At 37.7% G+C, this 15,314-nt stretch overlaps 3 protein-coding genes across 10 annotated transcripts; 1 reads left to right on the plus strand and 2 right to left on the minus strand.

Annotated features, from left to right (window-relative positions):
- Nucleotides 1-10: 10 nt before the first annotated feature.
- On the minus strand, nucleotides 11-5,860 carry LOC113730048 (kinesin-like protein KIN-10C). 2 transcript variants are annotated; one of them, XM_027254480.2, is made up of 19 exons: nucleotides 5,460-5,860; nucleotides 4,704-4,872; nucleotides 4,416-4,616; nucleotides 4,136-4,325; nucleotides 3,858-4,057; nucleotides 3,535-3,767; nucleotides 3,409-3,448; nucleotides 3,018-3,107; nucleotides 2,858-2,914; nucleotides 2,717-2,776; nucleotides 2,557-2,613; nucleotides 2,419-2,475; nucleotides 1,983-2,061; nucleotides 1,629-1,894; nucleotides 1,489-1,535; nucleotides 899-920; nucleotides 745-813; nucleotides 602-640; nucleotides 11-414 (listed from the first exon to the last, which is right to left on the minus strand). In XM_027254480.2, the coding sequence occupies exons 1-19, from the start codon at nucleotides 5,690-5,692 to the stop codon at nucleotides 370-372; spliced, it is 2,154 nt and encodes a 717-aa protein (XP_027110281.1). In that variant the 5' UTR covers nucleotides 5,693-5,860; the 3' UTR covers nucleotides 11-369. The 2 variants fall into 2 exon arrangements, with proteins under 2 accessions (XP_027110281.1, XP_027110282.1); XM_027254481.2 differs by lacking the exon at nucleotides 2,858-2,914.
- Nucleotides 5,861-9,387: 3,527 nt separating this feature from the next.
- On the plus strand, nucleotides 9,388-10,847 carry LOC113733409 (gibberellin 20-oxidase-like protein). The gene is made up of 2 exons (XM_027259780.2): nucleotides 9,388-9,743; nucleotides 10,170-10,847. Exons 1-2 carry the CDS (start codon nucleotides 9,388-9,390, stop codon nucleotides 10,786-10,788), a joined length of 975 nt encoding a protein of 324 aa, XP_027115581.1. The 3' UTR covers nucleotides 10,789-10,847.
- Nucleotides 10,848-11,060: 213 nt separating this feature from the next.
- On the minus strand, nucleotides 11,061-15,225 carry LOC113730050 (probable prolyl 4-hydroxylase 12). Of its 7 annotated transcripts, none has more exons than XM_072078083.1 (8): nucleotides 14,641-15,224; nucleotides 13,465-13,519; nucleotides 13,190-13,309; nucleotides 12,882-12,939; nucleotides 12,716-12,808; nucleotides 12,065-12,122; nucleotides 11,792-11,964; nucleotides 11,061-11,692 (listed from the first exon to the last, which is right to left on the minus strand). In XM_072078083.1, the coding sequence occupies exons 2-8, from the start codon at nucleotides 13,512-13,514 to the stop codon at nucleotides 11,333-11,335; spliced, it is 912 nt and encodes a 303-aa protein (XP_071934184.1). In that variant the 5' UTR covers nucleotides 13,515-13,519; nucleotides 14,641-15,224; the 3' UTR covers nucleotides 11,061-11,332. The 7 variants fall into 7 exon arrangements, with proteins under 7 accessions (XP_071934184.1, XP_071934183.1, XP_027110286.1 ...); XM_072078082.1 differs by lacking the exon at nucleotides 13,465-13,519 and adding an exon at nucleotides 13,971-14,387 and having other exon boundaries at nucleotides 14,641-15,223; XM_027254485.2 differs by lacking the exon at nucleotides 13,465-13,519 and having other exon boundaries at nucleotides 14,641-15,225.
- Between the last annotated feature and the right edge of the window lie 89 nt (nucleotides 15,226-15,314).

Genomic DNA, 15,314 nt, shown 5'->3' on the forward strand with positions numbered 1-15,314 from the left:
ACAAATGACATTGATCCAAACGAAATAGTGCAATGCACGGCACTGCTATTGCACTTCTTTCATTTCTTAACATACTATTCATCGTTTGGTTTTGTCATAGTTACAAATGAAGAATCATAATTAATGGATCGAGTAAAGCGAAACTGAAGGCTGAGAAAGTGACCCTGTACAAGATATTTTATATTCTTAACAAACCCAACAAAAACCAGAAATTTCTCTAGGACATTTGTTTCTATGGCAATTCATTTTGCCATAGAAAATCTTCAGAAGGCTCGTTTTCACGGCAAATCATTTTGCTTATACAAACTTCTTTGAAGACTTGATTTATGGCATATCATATCACCGATGACAAGCTATTCAAATGCCAAATCAACTAAAGAGATCTCCAGCCATCTTCTTCATCATTCCTTTGACCTGTGCAACCAAAAGAAATCTGATATAATTAAGAAAATCCAAAACATGCTTCAACCAAGTCTTCCATTTTGTTCATTTTTCTCATTGAACATAAAAATGTCAAGGATTACATAGTAAATTCATAGCATTTGACAATGTCAGCAGGAAAATCAGACAAAAAATATATGGAATGAAACGTAGAACATACTTGCTTAGCCGAAAGACCAATGTCTTGCAAATCATCAAGCTGTGAAGCAAGACATTTAACAATATCAATCATCAACTCCCTAAAAAGCATGGCAGCATAAACTTATTCACTAATCTTTCCCTTGAAGAGCACAAGAAACTCACACTCTTGAAAGGTTCTGGAGATTCTTCACGAAGTTGAAGAATGTAGGTAGCTCTTTTTTCCCCAATACCCTGCGGATGAATATCACATTCAACTTTGGAACAATATAATTGAACACCACGGCCTTCTGAAAAGGAGCTTAAAAGATCAACTCACCCTTAATCCTTTCAGCTCTTCTCTGCAAATACAACCAAAAGAAAAAGTAAATTAGGATTATGCACATATAATGTAGGAGATGACTACTGACATAAGCACCTGAGTTGATTACCACTGTCAACAAAAATTACTTATTCATGATAACCTACCATGCAAGTGATCCGTTAAACATACTAATGTATACGTGTTAATCAAAGAAAGTAGCAGGACAGTAATTTAATTAGCCCAATGCTCTCTACAATATAAAAGTAAAGCCAAGTATGGTGTCCATAACAATTTGAAACTTATGCCAGTCCACATTGATTAGCAAAATTTGAGTCACATCCCATCACTTTGTGAAGCTAAGATTATAGGTTGACAGAGGATAAGTGCGGGAATAAAATGCAGCTGGTTCATTTCTGTTGACCATCAAGTGGAAGGCTCACAGAAATTTCAGGAATATAAAAGAAAGCATTTTCATGCAATTTCTCAATGTCTAGTGCTTTTAACCATACTACAGATACAATTAAAACAGTGGTGAATTCTCAATGCCAGATGTGAAAGGCAGAATGATGGAGAACAGAAACAGGTTAGAGGAACAAACTACTTACTTGCTAGCAGAGTTTAAGAACCTAAGGTATTCCTGAACAAGGGAATCCTGCAGCAAAAAGAATGGGATTATTAGAACAACACATCACACATACAAACAGCACAAAAACAATCTACACATAATAAAGCACAGAGCTTAAACCTTCATTCCAGAACTGCGCTTACTGAGCAGTTCCCAAGGACTACTATATTTTGTGATCTCCGATCTTTCAGTAACTCGTGCACCATATTCAAATATTGGGGTCTTTGGCTCAATAACATTATGTTGTGCATCACCATTATCTAGCATCTTTACATGTAATGGAGTTGAAGAACAGAATGATTTCAAGCTGTTTGATAGTTGTCTTAATCTCTCACTAAGTGGAGGTGATCCATGCTCATTCAATGTCTCCTTTCGTATGACACTACCTGTCATGTAAATATTGTGTAAAGAAAAGAGATGACACAACTTGATCCTATAGTTGGAGAAGTTTCAATAACAATAACAGTGCAATACCATCTTGCAGAGGAGATTTCTCACAAACTACAGCAGGAATGAGTTCCAAATTTTTGCTTCTTTTGTGTGCAGAAATGTCCTGAGAGATTTAAAAACATACTCAAAACTAGAATTGCAGAACATATTTATGAGGCACAGAGATCATTTATGCTACCAAAAAAGCAAATGTTTTTTAGTTACAAGTAAAAGCTGAACTAATGTATTTTCCTTAGCTGCAGATATTTGTGATGGACATATCATCCTAGTTGCTAGCACAGAGCTTACCTTCTCAACTAAGCCACTAGATGTTTGACCATCAAAGTACTTGGGAAATCAATATGGTGCAGTAAAAAGTATATTGATCATGGCAAATCCATTCATATCTACCCTTAGTTGGAAAGGATTAAAGCTGTACTTATTCTTGAGTTCCAAAGGGATATAATGATACTGATCTTACATTTTCCTTCAGTTCCGGATCCAAACTAAATTCTGGATTTGACTTTTCTTGAAAGACCTGCAATACAAAGAGATCATTTCTATAACTGACCAATAGAGTCCCTGTGTTATTATTAGGATACACTGAACTTAATCTTACAAGTCCGTCAGGTACAAAGGCTGAAGGATTATCTAAAATCGACTCAACCTGCAAAGCCTGCAGATTTAACAAATAACGTGACTCGTTATGACTGGCAATTAATAATTGCTTCTTCAACATTGTAAATTATACTCGAATACCATTTCACTGTGTATTGTACCTTCTTCAGCTTGGAGGGTGACACAGCTACAGACTCTGGAATTGACTTTTCCTGAGAAACCTACAATACAAAGAGATCATATTTGTAACTGTACCACACAATCCCTTTGGTATTATTAGGATATACTGAACTTGATCTTACAACTCCTTCAGGTACTAAGGCCAAAGGATTATCCAAAGTGGACTCATCCTGCGAAGCCTGCAGATTTAACGAACTGCATGACTCACTATAACTGGCAATTATTGACTGCTTCTTCAACAATATGCATTATAGTCGAACACGATTTTGCTTTGTATTGTACCTTCTTCAGCATGGAGGGTGACACAGCTGCAGCTATTTCAGGTACAAATTCGAGTTTCTTGTCTGAACAATCATCTTGTGGGAGCCTTGTCTACATTGCATACTGAAATGAATTAGAATTCATTGAATATATTTTTGGTTCTTGATATTTGTAAATTTCGCTGTTCCTATCATGTTTCAGATCAAAGATAGCCTATTTGTTACAAAATAAGTGAAAAAGCAAATGAATGTTGATTATTCCAAAAAGAAAAATAATGGACAGGAATCAAATAATTGATGAGTAGTGATTGAGCATATTTCTTGGAACATGAAGATACAAAATAGGGAAAACAAATGGGAGCGATAATGAGGATTAACTGTTGGTAAAAATTACCAACCTCAAAGATGAGTACCTGATTAGAAGTGATATTCTTCCCCTCTTCAAAAAGTTTCCTTCAAATACACGGCAAAAAAGAATATTCAGCAGATATTTAGGATATATTCTTTTGATCGTGTTATAGGAATAAAACGTGCTATACCTTCCCTTTGACACGCAACTGGTACCCTTTGCAGATAAATGCAAACTTGAGACTGCTGGTTGTCTAGCGGAAGGAGTACAAAAAGGCTTCATGCTATTTTGTGATGAAAGCATCTTGAATCTAGCTGAGCTTTTAGCATTATTGAGAGACTCAGTCAGTACATGATTTGTACTTTGACATGACCTGGAAGCTAAACTCAATGTGCGAAGAGTGTCTTGGCAAACATGTGGGTTCTACAATGAGAAGAGCAACTATTTCTATTAGATACAAAATAAGAAACTAAGCGTAGTAAAACTGGTCACAATAATAACTGAGATCCATACCAAACAAGTGAGCAGCACTACATGACCTGTGCCCCTGAGTGACTCCTTAAAAATGTGAGTAAGTTTGCTCTCACGGTATGGCACATGCATCTCATTGGCATTAAGTGCATAAACAACATTCAGTAAGGTGTGAAGGGACTTGTTAGTTCTGTCAAGAAGTGCACTTCCATCTCTACTAATTCTTCTGGAATCCTCATATCCTGGTAAACAGCGCATAGGATGTTAATTTTGTTCTTCAAAATTCCTAACCATATAAGATTAACTAGAGAGGTATCAACCTGCTAAATCAACAAAATTCATCTTTCCCACAAGCTTGGGTGTTGAGTTATCATTCATTGCTAATACATGTATTATTAAACATTTATGGCTCCTTCTTGTATGCTCATGTGGTATCTTGTGTGCTGATTTGCTGATGTTCGACATACTAAAGTATATATTCTGAAACTCTAAAATGGATTTCACAGGAACCTGGAAAAAGAGAAGAAGAAAGAACGGTCAAAAAATTGAAAAATCTAACTATACTTTTCTAGTTTCGTGAACTCATTTGCTGAAAATTACTTTAGATAGCCCCTTAAGATTTATTTTCCCTCGGCAATCTTCAAGTACTTGTACTTCAGAATGCTTGGGATCCAGAAGATCATAAGCATGCTCCTGCTGAACCTCAAAAATAGATATTGAAACTGACTTTCCAGTCTCCTCAGCTTTTGAGAGCAATTCAGTCATCGTCATTACAGCTATTCCTGGTTTGTTTTCAGCACCCTTCGTAGAGACAGAAAATCATCAACAATTTCCGAGAAACACAAGAAAATTATGGCCACACAGGGCGAGAAATAACAGAACAAAAACCTGAATCGTGTAAGTTTTTCCACTTCCTCTAGCCCCATAAGCTATAATTGATGCATGTCCACCATTGAGGACATCCGAAGTCAAAGGCTCTATCTCTCTGGCAAAAAGTGTACCTGTATCCTCATCTTGTTCATAACAGTAGTCCAGTTTATACGATGCTTCTTTTTGACTGTAAGAACAAGACAAATATCGCAAGTGAAGCTTCAAAACTACGAAAGTAAAATCAAGTCGGTAGAACTAAAATTGATTATCTTATGCTGAATGAGTTAAGAGAAGTTCGAATTTTGTTCCACTTTTCCAAAATCTAAACCAAATAAAAAATTAGAAAGGTAAATTTCTAGGAAAAAAAATGAAAAAGTTATTCCATAAACTGCAACAGATATCCAACACTCAGTAACATGGGATTCTAGACTTAATATTAAGCCAATAGGCAATGAAGAAAAATCTGGACTTCAATATACAACTTCAGAACTACATCAAGAACACAAAATCAGAACAGAGACCTGAAATAATCACAAAAGAAGCAGCATAACGACAAAATAAACAACGCACTGATGTATTTGTCTCTTCCCAGATCATTATTTGAGCAGTAATTTCTATAAGAAACTCACAAGCCCAAGAAGGAAATTGCATTACCCCGGCCCGTCTCCCACAAAAATTAAAAAAGAAAGAAAAGAAAAGGGGAAACGAAATTAAGCAATTTGAAATTCAAATTCAAGAGGTGAAGAAATGCTGGCGGCAATAAGTCTGCAGTACCTATTATTGAATTGGTCCAAAAAAGAGAGCGTGAGCGTGGTTTCAGATGAAGCCCCGTGGTGTTCGGGTTTGGAGACAGTGATCCAAGGCTTCGGAGAATCATGACTGAAAGATTCAGATTCTTGGCAAGTGAAGCCCCTGATTCTCCCAATTACTCTCACTGGTCTACGAGATGGGTTTACTCCCATTTTAACTTTTAAATTCTGATCTGGGCCAGGCGTTGATGAAGTCATTGCAAGCAAAATTGAAGAAGCAAGAAGCTCTAAGTGCGTGAGAGAGAAAAGATTAGAGGGAACTGAAAGGGAGAAAGACGGCAGTTTGATTCTTAGCAGTATTGTGGGTTTGCGACATGGATAGAGTAGCCGTTAGTCTGCTCTGAGAGGAGCGAGCAGGTTTTCAAATTGTACGCCTTTGGGCGCTCTTCCTCCTCCTATAGGCTCTCTTTATTTATTACAGGCCACAAGGGTATTATTGTCCAACTATTTCTATCCTGTGCCGCAGAATTATGAGACGGTCGCGTGTGATTGGATAGGTGATTATTTGAGATAAATTTTTTGAAAAAAATTGTAACACTTCTTTTTTAATGTGATATATGTAATATAAAATAATTCTTAAAAAATATATTGATAATGCAAACAAATTAATACGTATAAATAAAGTGTAAATAAGATGCTATTCGCAATTTTTATATACATAATTTCTACGTTGAAAAAAAAGGAGAAAAAATATAGAGAATTTAGAGATTGGATGATATTTTTACCTCCTTTCTTCTTTTTGGTATTTTATCCGGTATCCAAGGTATACAAGAAGTAAACTTCTAATCGTATATAGTGTTATCCTGACTTCTCTCGAGAGTTTAAATGTATTTTTTCAAAAAAAAAAAAAGAAACGAAATGAATTAATATATTTGTGGACCGAAGAGGAGGCTTCTCTTATATGTTTCTGCTATCTACATTATTGTTTATCCTTAGAAAATTTAAAAGAAAATAAACGATTTATTTAGTGTGTACGCTCATAAAATGTTAGTATAAGATTAATCTGAAAAAAATTAACAGACTCGTTTACCGGAGACTTGTACTGAGCTGGGCAGGCCTTAAAAATCAAACCATCACCAACCACATCTGGTCCAGCCCATTTTGTTAAGCAAAAGACGGCCGGATTGCAATGGCCAACGAGTAGCGACAAAATGGGCTGGACCAGCAGTGGCCAACTTGTATTTTGTTTTTAGCTAATGTGGGCAGAGGTATCTAAAATGATTCGCATTTTTCATGTGGTTTTCGTACACGTGTGTACTTTTCCAGGTGACTGGAGATCGAAGTGACGTACATGATACTACATCGGAAGTTCACTGGGTTTAGTTTGGCCAAGTGAGAAAAGGGATAATAATAAAAAAAAAAAAGAAAGAAAAGAATGGAGGGGAAGAACAACAGCAATAACAGCGATGGAGTGAAGAGAAATGTAGGGGGATGTGATGTGGAGGCCCTGAAGAAATGCTTGGCGGAGCATAAAGAAGATTACCACCTCAAGTGCCAACCCCAAATTGAAGCTTTCAGAGGCTGTTCTTTGCACAAGTTCACCCCTTCCTACTCCTTGTCACCCCGTCCCCGCCCTAATTCCAACTCCACCGCTACTTCTCTCGTCACTGAGCTCTGATCTCTGCCTTTTTCTTGTAATCCTGACTTGTTAAGATTCTGCTCTATATACAAATGTGAAATGTGCTGGTCATATATGTAATATGTACTGCAGATAAATTTGCACCAATATGTCATCTCGATTGATTGTCGAAAACAGGACTAGCCTTTTAAAGTCTTTTTTCCTATTGATCAACCATTGTTACCGGAAAAAGAAAAAAGATTTCTGGGCGCTTGGAAAATACAATGTACGCACTTCATAATTGTTAAGGAAAGGCGATTGTTTAATGGGGATGTTGTGGAATAGTAAATTACTCATTCCTTCCAGATGTTGTTGATGATTCATTGTATGTTGCCCTAGCATCAGGCGTTAAACTAGTTTTCTTGAGCAATTATAGCTGCATTTTTTCAGGGACGCAAGCTTGGTCTAAGTTTCTGGAACTGGGATCGGTCTTTAATGACCGTATACATGTATACAGAAACGTGTGTGAGTCAGGGAGTGACTACTTCGAGGTCTAGAGAATGCAATGCTTAATGATCTGATAATAGAATGCAATGTTTTGGGAGATCATCTGTGAATTTGGTACGATGTTGCTGCTAGCTTATGTGATTGTATGGTCCCCTCCAGAGGATCCAATCAAAATCAGGGATGTTTCTGAATGATTTTGTCTGGCTCCAGATTGTGCTGCTGACTTTTAACTTCCTTGTCTTGCCACCTTGAATCACAACAATAACATCTTGGTGTTTGTCATTCACGACATGGATAGACTCTATGAAATCTTTATCTCCACTCAGAAAAGGTATACAGAGCATGTTGACAAACTAGGATGATCTGTATTTCGTGGACCAGAGATGAATTATAAAAAAAGAAAACTTCCCCTAGCCAATTGAAGAAGGGGGGTTTCGTTTTCCAGTCTTTTAAGCAAGTGTCTTGAGCGGTTTAGAGGTAAAGATCCTTTCAGTGGCCTGAGGCCAGGGGTAGACTTCCGGTAGAAAACATGTGCTTGCAGAATGGAAAATCCTTAAAGAACTGCTGCTGTTAGAGGTCGAACTGGGAAAGTCAAACGCCACGGCAAATCATCAGCTAAGAATTTTCTACGACTTTTTGTAGCTCACACCGAAGGTTATTTTAGTGCAATTTGCAGGGTCAGATGGACGTTCAGGGGTGGGTTTTTGAACATTGACAAGAGAAGTTGCAGGAATTGTTTTATAGGGTTGGAAGTGACAAGGAAGGCAAGTCCCGAAAATTTACTAATCTAAGTCTCGAACGTAGGTCCAATCTATGCGTCTCCAAAAAGTTTGCCCGTCCCTTAATCAAGAGAAGAAATTTGTGTCTGAATTCATATTATATAAACCGTGTGCAGCCCTGCAGGCCCATAGATTTTGCAACATAGAGATAGTTAAACATCATCAATATGTTATGCTATAAATCTAACTAAAGCGTTTCCATGAGGGCAATCTCCTTCCATGGAACACATATATGGCCATCATTTAAGGCCGACGCCTCCCAGCTTCTCATTGAATCGAGCCCGGAAATATAAGCCTGATGAGAAAGTCGGTTGGGGCGTATATTCTGCTTCCAATTTTTATTCAAGTGACCTCGTTGTCATGTTTGTTGGCTTGAGTGAGTGGAGGAGACTTCCACTTCAAGAATCTAAGGTGAAGAACGTAGTCATTAGTACGAATAAACTAGATTTGACTGAAATGGAGATGACCAGCACACCTCCACTATTCCTGCCTGCTGCTGCCCATCTGCTGTTAGAACTTTGACCTTCTCTCTTAGTCAAAGCCATACTAGCAACATTTGCAACGTCAAAACCTTCAAATAGCATATTTATTGTCTTCTTTTTTTGAGGTCTAAGACATTGGAGTTGTCTGTTGATGAAAGTTATAGCCCCAAAATTCCTCTCATGAGTCATGATAACTTGTTCCAGGACCTTGGCTCACCTACTTGGAAAATCAAATTTTATTATGCATAGCCAGTGAAAGATGCTTCGTGGTTATATCCTGCGAAGTACTTAGCCTATGCATTCTTTTCATGGGCAATTTTTTATTTTTTTGGTCATCTATGGCGCAAATGGTGAAGATAAACTTAATTACACAGTTGAATTATTCAATTCAGAAATCATTTTATGCCGAAAAAATTACTTGTCCCATTTGTACGAAATTTATTCCACTCCATGTGCTCTTCGTATTGTTCCACTTCTCCAAGAACATATAATAAACACCAAGGGCTAACATTTCCTCTATTTAAGAAAGATAGCAACCTGCAACTAAAGAAACATACACTTCACATCATGCCTGCGTCCCAAACTTCGGTAGAACTTCCTGTTTTGGATATTTCGCAGCCCTTAAGCCCATCATCTCTCTCCTCAATCTCTGTCGCCTGTAAAGAATGGGGTTTCTTTCAACTTAGCAACCATGGGATTTGCCCTGACTTCCTCAAGAGGTTGCAGTTCCTTTGCAATCATATTTTCATGCTGCCTTCTGATGATAAACTTAAAGCTGGTCCTTCCTCGGAAACAAAAACGTATACTCCTCACTTCATTGCCTCCCCTTTTTATGAGTCCCTCCGGGTTTCTGGTCCTGACTTCTTTGCCTCCGCGCAGAGTTCTTCAGAAGCTCTCCTGAATCATCCCAATCCAGAATTCAGGTAAGCCAAACAAATTTTGACGTGCAAAACTTATCCTTTGGTAACTTTTATTTTCTTTTGTGAAACCGCAAGCATCCTTAAGTAATCATGCAGAATTTCAACGATCATTACTCCCTCTTGTGTATTATTTTCGCTTTTTTCCCTTTTATCAAGTTCCTTTCTTTGTGTTTTGGCATACGAGAGAGAGCAGCACTTAATTCTGCAGTAATCATGCAGAATTTCAACGATCATCGTTTCACTCTAACTAGTTTATTTAAGACTTGAAATACATGTACTTTGTATGTAGTACATGATATGAAAAGAATGTGTTAATATTTGAGCGATTTAAAAATGTGGATGAAGTGTTCTTTTCATGTACTGCTTAACATTAATTCGCATTATGTTCGACGGAGCTCATTCTGTTGATCCATGTCTGTTCATCTCTAGTGATGTTCTGCAAGAATATGGGAGCAAGATGACTGACTTATCCAGAAGGGTAATTGAGATCGTCCTGGAGTGTTTGGGAGCTGCTGCTGATTTAGGGAGGAAGCTATCAGCTGAGTTCGACAATTGTCAAGGTTACTTCAGAATAAATAATTACTCATCATCCAGGGAGGCCGAGGCCGAGAGCATGCAATTAGACGAGGTTGAAGGGCTAGGAATGCACACCGACATGAGTTGCATAACCATCGTTTATCAGGATGAGATTGGAGGCCTTCAAGTGAGGTCTAAGGATGGGAAATGGATGGACATAAACCCGAGCAATGGCAACCTTGTGGTGAATATCGGTGACTTAATGCAAGCTTGGAGCAATGGCAAGTTGAGGTCATCCGAGCACAGAGTTGTTCTAAGACGATGTGCAAATCGATTTTCCACTGCTTTCTTCTGGTGTTTTGAAGATGAAAAGGTGATATTTGCACCTCATGAAGTCGTTGGTGAGGAAACTTCAAGGCTCTATAAACCTTTTGTCTGTGCAGATTATCTAAAATTTAGGGAGAACAGTGAAAAGGGCAAGTTTGAGAAAGTCGGATACACTGTACAGCATTTTGCTGGGATTAAGACATGATATCAATACTTCTCTATGGACTCTTACTGTTTATGAGATTTCATGTTTTCTATTCGATATATACTACTGTTGGGAAAGCGTTCAATGAGCAGAAAGAAGTGTGGCAAGTGATAATCTTTCCTGAACAATATACTTGAATTACTTACGAGTAGAGTAACAGGTAACCCAATTTCCTTATCAAAGATCTGTAATACTGGAGCTTGAAATGTTTACATTTGACCCTTATTTTTCTTTAGAAATGTTTTTTCTTTTGTAGACTGTCTTCTACTCTGTCCTGTGAATAATTGAATTGTATAAACATAACAGCCCAGTCCTGTGTATGATTCTGTTAGTTACAGCTTACACAATATAGAATTAAATATACAAACTGAAAGCCTACCAGGAATGAAGCCACTCTAGACCAAAAGAGTTAAAACATGAAACATTAACCTGCAACATGTAAAGGAGAAAAGCCAGGAGACCTCTAATTCTAACTCTTTCAACATTTCTACAAATACAAACGGGCAAAAAGAGAGAATGAAAATAGACTGTAAATTCCTATGCATTAGTCCAACAATGAGCAGACATTACAGCTCTTCCTGCATGCTCCATAGTAATCAGGAGACCCAACCATGAACACTGGATTCCTTTCACACTCCCCAGTGGCAGCCCAATGAGGACAATTTTCATCTTCATCCATACAATCAGTGTCATCTAAATGTAGAGGTTCCTTCTTCCCTCTTATGGCTCTCAGATGGAAGAATTTGGTTGCGCACCACATGTCTCCGTCAAGAATGGGGCATCTGGCATGCCGACTGCTGTTGTCAGCTGACCCATTGAGATGTACACTGAAGAAAACAACTGCATTTCCTTTTGTTGGTTTCAAAGCCATATTACTCATTGTACAGTCCGACAAGATCTCATTCTGCGTGAGAGTTGTCCAAAATGTCTGTTATATTCCACAACTTGCAAGCAATAACTCAAAAATGGCCTAATTTTCAAATCAATGTTGTTTCTTTCTTACTTCTGACTCGGGAAAGAGAATATGGCCACCCTGAGAGGCATTTGAGAGATACAAAACAACTGTTGCCATCAAAGGTTCATTGGGTAGCACCTTATATTCCTTACCCAAGTAATCATGATTCTGTTTAGGTTCTTCACTGTCAAAATGCAAAACCTGTAAAGGCCTGCCATTTTCTGAAAGAGTAGAAGTAATTAGAGCAAGCAACAAACAGAGGTGGATCGCAAAGAAGAGAAACAGTTTCAGGAAGCACAGCTTCAAGCGAGGGAAAATCACCTTTGGGAATAAAAGTCCAAGCTGAAATTCTTTCCTCAATTCTTGCAACAACTTGATCCTGATAGCCACAAAGATCATAACTAATGAGAAGTATCTTTCAACAGAAATCACCAATCTGTTCCCCGAATATTGCCAACAGGATTTCAAGCATTTTTGAAATTACACAAAAGAGTCTATTTGCTTTTACTTTCCAATACAGTTTAACCAGTTACAGTTTTTGTAGTTTTCAATAAACAGGTTTTTCATCCATTAATGTGAGTTTGATTAAGAAAAACAAAGGAAAAAGCTAAAGGTGCAAGATCCAAGATTCTTCCAACCTGTGCACTTCCAGCAGTTACAACAGACTACACACACAAAAGAGTTGCAAGCCACAAGTGAGACTACAAAGATTACCTTCCTAGCCAATTTTTTCCACTTTAGACTAAAGTGTGCATATGTTGACTGATTAATACACAGGTTCATGCATCAACTATATACAGTATGTTCATATGATGGCAAGATTATGTAAGTTCATCATCAAGAAGAAAAGGTACAGTATGTTTGAACAGCGGCAAGCCCCTTCTGAATAGCTAAGCAAGAAACAGACAGTTACATGCGGGCTTATTCCAGAGGCAGGCAAATGAGTCCTTATCTTGGAAGCAAAAAACTCACCTCAATACTTAATGGCATGATTGATTTGGAAGGAAGATTATCTGTCTCCTTCAAATCACCATCAACGACAGAATTACTTTTCTTTCCTTGCACCTAAAACAAAGACACATCAGTTAAAATAGCTAATCAGGAAAATGCCATGAAACAGAGAGGGAATGGAATTTACCCAAGAAATCAGATGGTCACACTCCTCCTCTGATACAAAGTTTCTATACATAAAGACCCTGAGACCAGAAAAAAAAAATCAATTATTTTCTGATACACGGTAACTTCTTTTTAACTACTCATGCAATACACAGATTCCTCTTGGAAACCTATACTGTCATCTGTACAACTGTTATTCTGCACAGATCCACGTGCTAGAACAATAGCTCTTCCTGAGTTGGTCATGGGGAATTCTAGAAGTTAATTGTTTCATTATCTGAAAGCCAAGTAAGAGAAGCAAATACTCATTGATCCATCAGGCTACCCGACCTTGGTCGCCAGGCTACTTGAGTAACTCGTGTTGGATCAATAACACCAAGCCGTCCTGGAAGGTCAATTTGGCTAATTTGTTGTCGCTGCACCTCCTTGGTCCTCAATTCCTTCCGACTACTGAAACAGATGAGAATGCCTAAGCAACAACAAACGCAAGAATATATAGGCTTATACTAAATATTTCCAGAACGTTTTTGTATTATCAGGAAGCAGTGCTATATATCAAGTTTTATACGCTTTTCAGATATTTTTCTTCCAACAGAGAGCAGTACCGTATCATAAGTTCATTAGGCAGAAAAATGACATGATAAGTAGTTTTCATTTCACCTGTCAATAAGAAAATATCAATTTCCAAAACCATGAGAAAGAAACATGATGTAATCCTTAAGCTATTATACAGAACTATAGTTCGATAAGACAATATATTTGTGGAGAAAGAAATCCCAGAAGCCTATATAATTTCACAAATGAACTATTGGTCACTGAACTGCAAGATATAACACTTGTATCAAGGACTAGTAAAAAGAGTCTCTTTCTAGTTTAATAGTCTTGAAACAATGAGAATTTGGGTGATTATGTCTACAGCAGCTAACCAAGGACAGCCATCCCCTTGGATTAGAGTACATTTTTAATCCTACAGCCATCATGTTTAAGATATTATACCTGATGGAAACCATTTCCAACCAAAGACAAAAAAAAGAAGCCAAAACAAAAAAAAGGAATGAAAGACAGAGATTCGGATAGTCTCGAAGGCAAAGAAAACGATATCTTGATTTACCTGTTTTGATACATTTTTTCCTTTCGTGTACAAGTTTTTTGCCCGAAGGATAACATGTTGCCCCAAAAACTTTCTTAAACACTTGATAATAAAGCAAATGGATAAAGTTAAGATCTTCAAATTTCTTCTTGGTTTCTGATCACGTCCCTTTCCACCAAGGGGTTCTAGTGAGCTTTAGAGCGCAAATCCAGCTTCCTACACATTTTTTTCACTTTCAAACTTAGCTTCACCCTTGCCAAACAGATTAATCTAAGCTCATTTCGAAACTGCCTCATTCTCTGCTCTTCATCCTAACTTGAGTGAAGTTCTGAGAAGTAATACCAGCTTATCTCGAACAAAAACTACAATCCCTTCAACAATCCTACCACATGAAACAGCTGAGGCAAAAAGAACCGATCCTGCCCCTCAAATTCTACACTGTTAACAGTCCACACGTTCCATGAATGACACAACAAGACAAGAATATTAGTTACAGAGGACCACTGAAATGTTGAACATGGGCATCTTCACGCAAACTCGAATCATTAGAGTGGAGAGAAAAAAATTGAACTAGCAAAAAACCAATGGCAAAACACTAATTACAGTCAAGATGCTACCAACCAAATAGTGAATTAGTCCGTCCCCAATCGAGCTAAAGCTCAACAAGAAGAGAATTAAACGCGTTACTTACGCTTCTGCTGCAAAAGGGCACCACGAAAGGAGGAGAACGAGGAAAATTGACGAATAAGTCCCCATGAATGACGGGGATCGAAGCATATGACAGAAACTTGGGGAGAAAAAAAATCGAAGAATCGCTTCAGCAGCTTGAGTTCAAATGTTGAGACAAAAGCATTACTAATTCCAGCCCTCTGGAGCTGCCATTCTTGAATTTGAACACGGCCGAGACTCGAGAGTGGAGAGAATGATGATGCTTCACTCTTCTTATTATTCTGCGCAACCTCTAAATCATGGGAAAATGGAAAGAGAATATAAGAAAATGATGATTTAAATTATGGGTCCAGCGGTAATCATATTAATTCCCCACCCTCTTGTCTGGTCATTTGGTACGAAATAGGTTTTCTTTTTTTAATTGGAAAAAAAAAGGGGATTATGCTTGGTTTTAACTCTTTTCTCTTGGCAGCCTGAGAACCAAATTCCGGCTGCCTGGTCCAAATTATGGACCAACCAAAAAAAAAAAAAATTTTTTTTTTAAAATTATGAGCTAACATATAACAAAAGGAATGCAGATTATTAGTCACTTTCAGGTGCTAACGTTTTAGCAAACAATAATTTCCAAACCTGTATGTAATGGCTCGGCAATGACAAGTTTCATCGTGCAATTAGGAGTCATTTTTGGTAGTATCT

The sequence above is a fragment of the Coffea arabica genome, chromosome 2e, assembly GCF_036785885.1.
Source record: "Coffea arabica cultivar ET-39 chromosome 2e, Coffea Arabica ET-39 HiFi, whole genome shotgun sequence".
Classification (NCBI taxonomy): Eukaryota; Viridiplantae; Streptophyta; class Magnoliopsida; order Gentianales; family Rubiaceae; genus Coffea; species Coffea arabica.

What these genes read in the sequence shown, in the direction of transcription:
- LOC113733409 (XM_027259780.2), top strand. Translation starts at nt 9,388, where the DNA reads ATGCCTGCGTCCCAAACTTCGGTAGAACTTCCTGTTTTGGATATTTCG. An exon ending in CATCCCAATCCAGAATTCAG is followed by an intron (nt 9,744 to 10,169) that starts GTAAGCCAAACA and finishes GTTCATCTCTAG; the next exon opens with TGATGTTCTGCAAGAATATG.
- LOC113730050 (XM_027254485.2), bottom strand. Translation starts at nt 14,726, where the DNA reads ATGCTTCGATCCCCGTCATTCATGGGGACTTATTCGTCAATTTTCCTC. An exon ending in TCATGCCATTAAGTATTGAG is followed by an intron (nt 12,123 to 12,715) that starts GTGAGTTTTTTG and finishes TGTGGCTATCAG; the next exon opens with GATCAAGTTGTTGCAAGAAT. An exon ending in TTCTCTTTCCCGAGTCAGAA is followed by an intron (nt 11,693 to 11,791) that starts GTAAGAAAGAAA and finishes ACTCTCACGCAG; the next exon opens with AATGAGATCTTGTCGGACTG.
- LOC113730048 (XM_027254480.2), bottom strand. Translation starts at nt 5,692, where the DNA reads ATGACTTCATCAACGCCTGGCCCAGATCAGAATTTAAAAGTTAAAATG. An exon ending in ATCCGGAACTGAAGGAAAAT is followed by an intron (nt 2,062 to 2,418) that starts GTAAGATCAGTA and finishes TAAATCTCTCAG; the next exon opens with GACATTTCTGCACACAAAAG. An exon ending in TTCTTAAACTCTGCTAGCAA is followed by an intron (nt 921 to 1,488) that starts GTAAGTAGTTTG and finishes TTGTATTTGCAG; the next exon opens with AGAAGAGCTGAAAGGATTAA.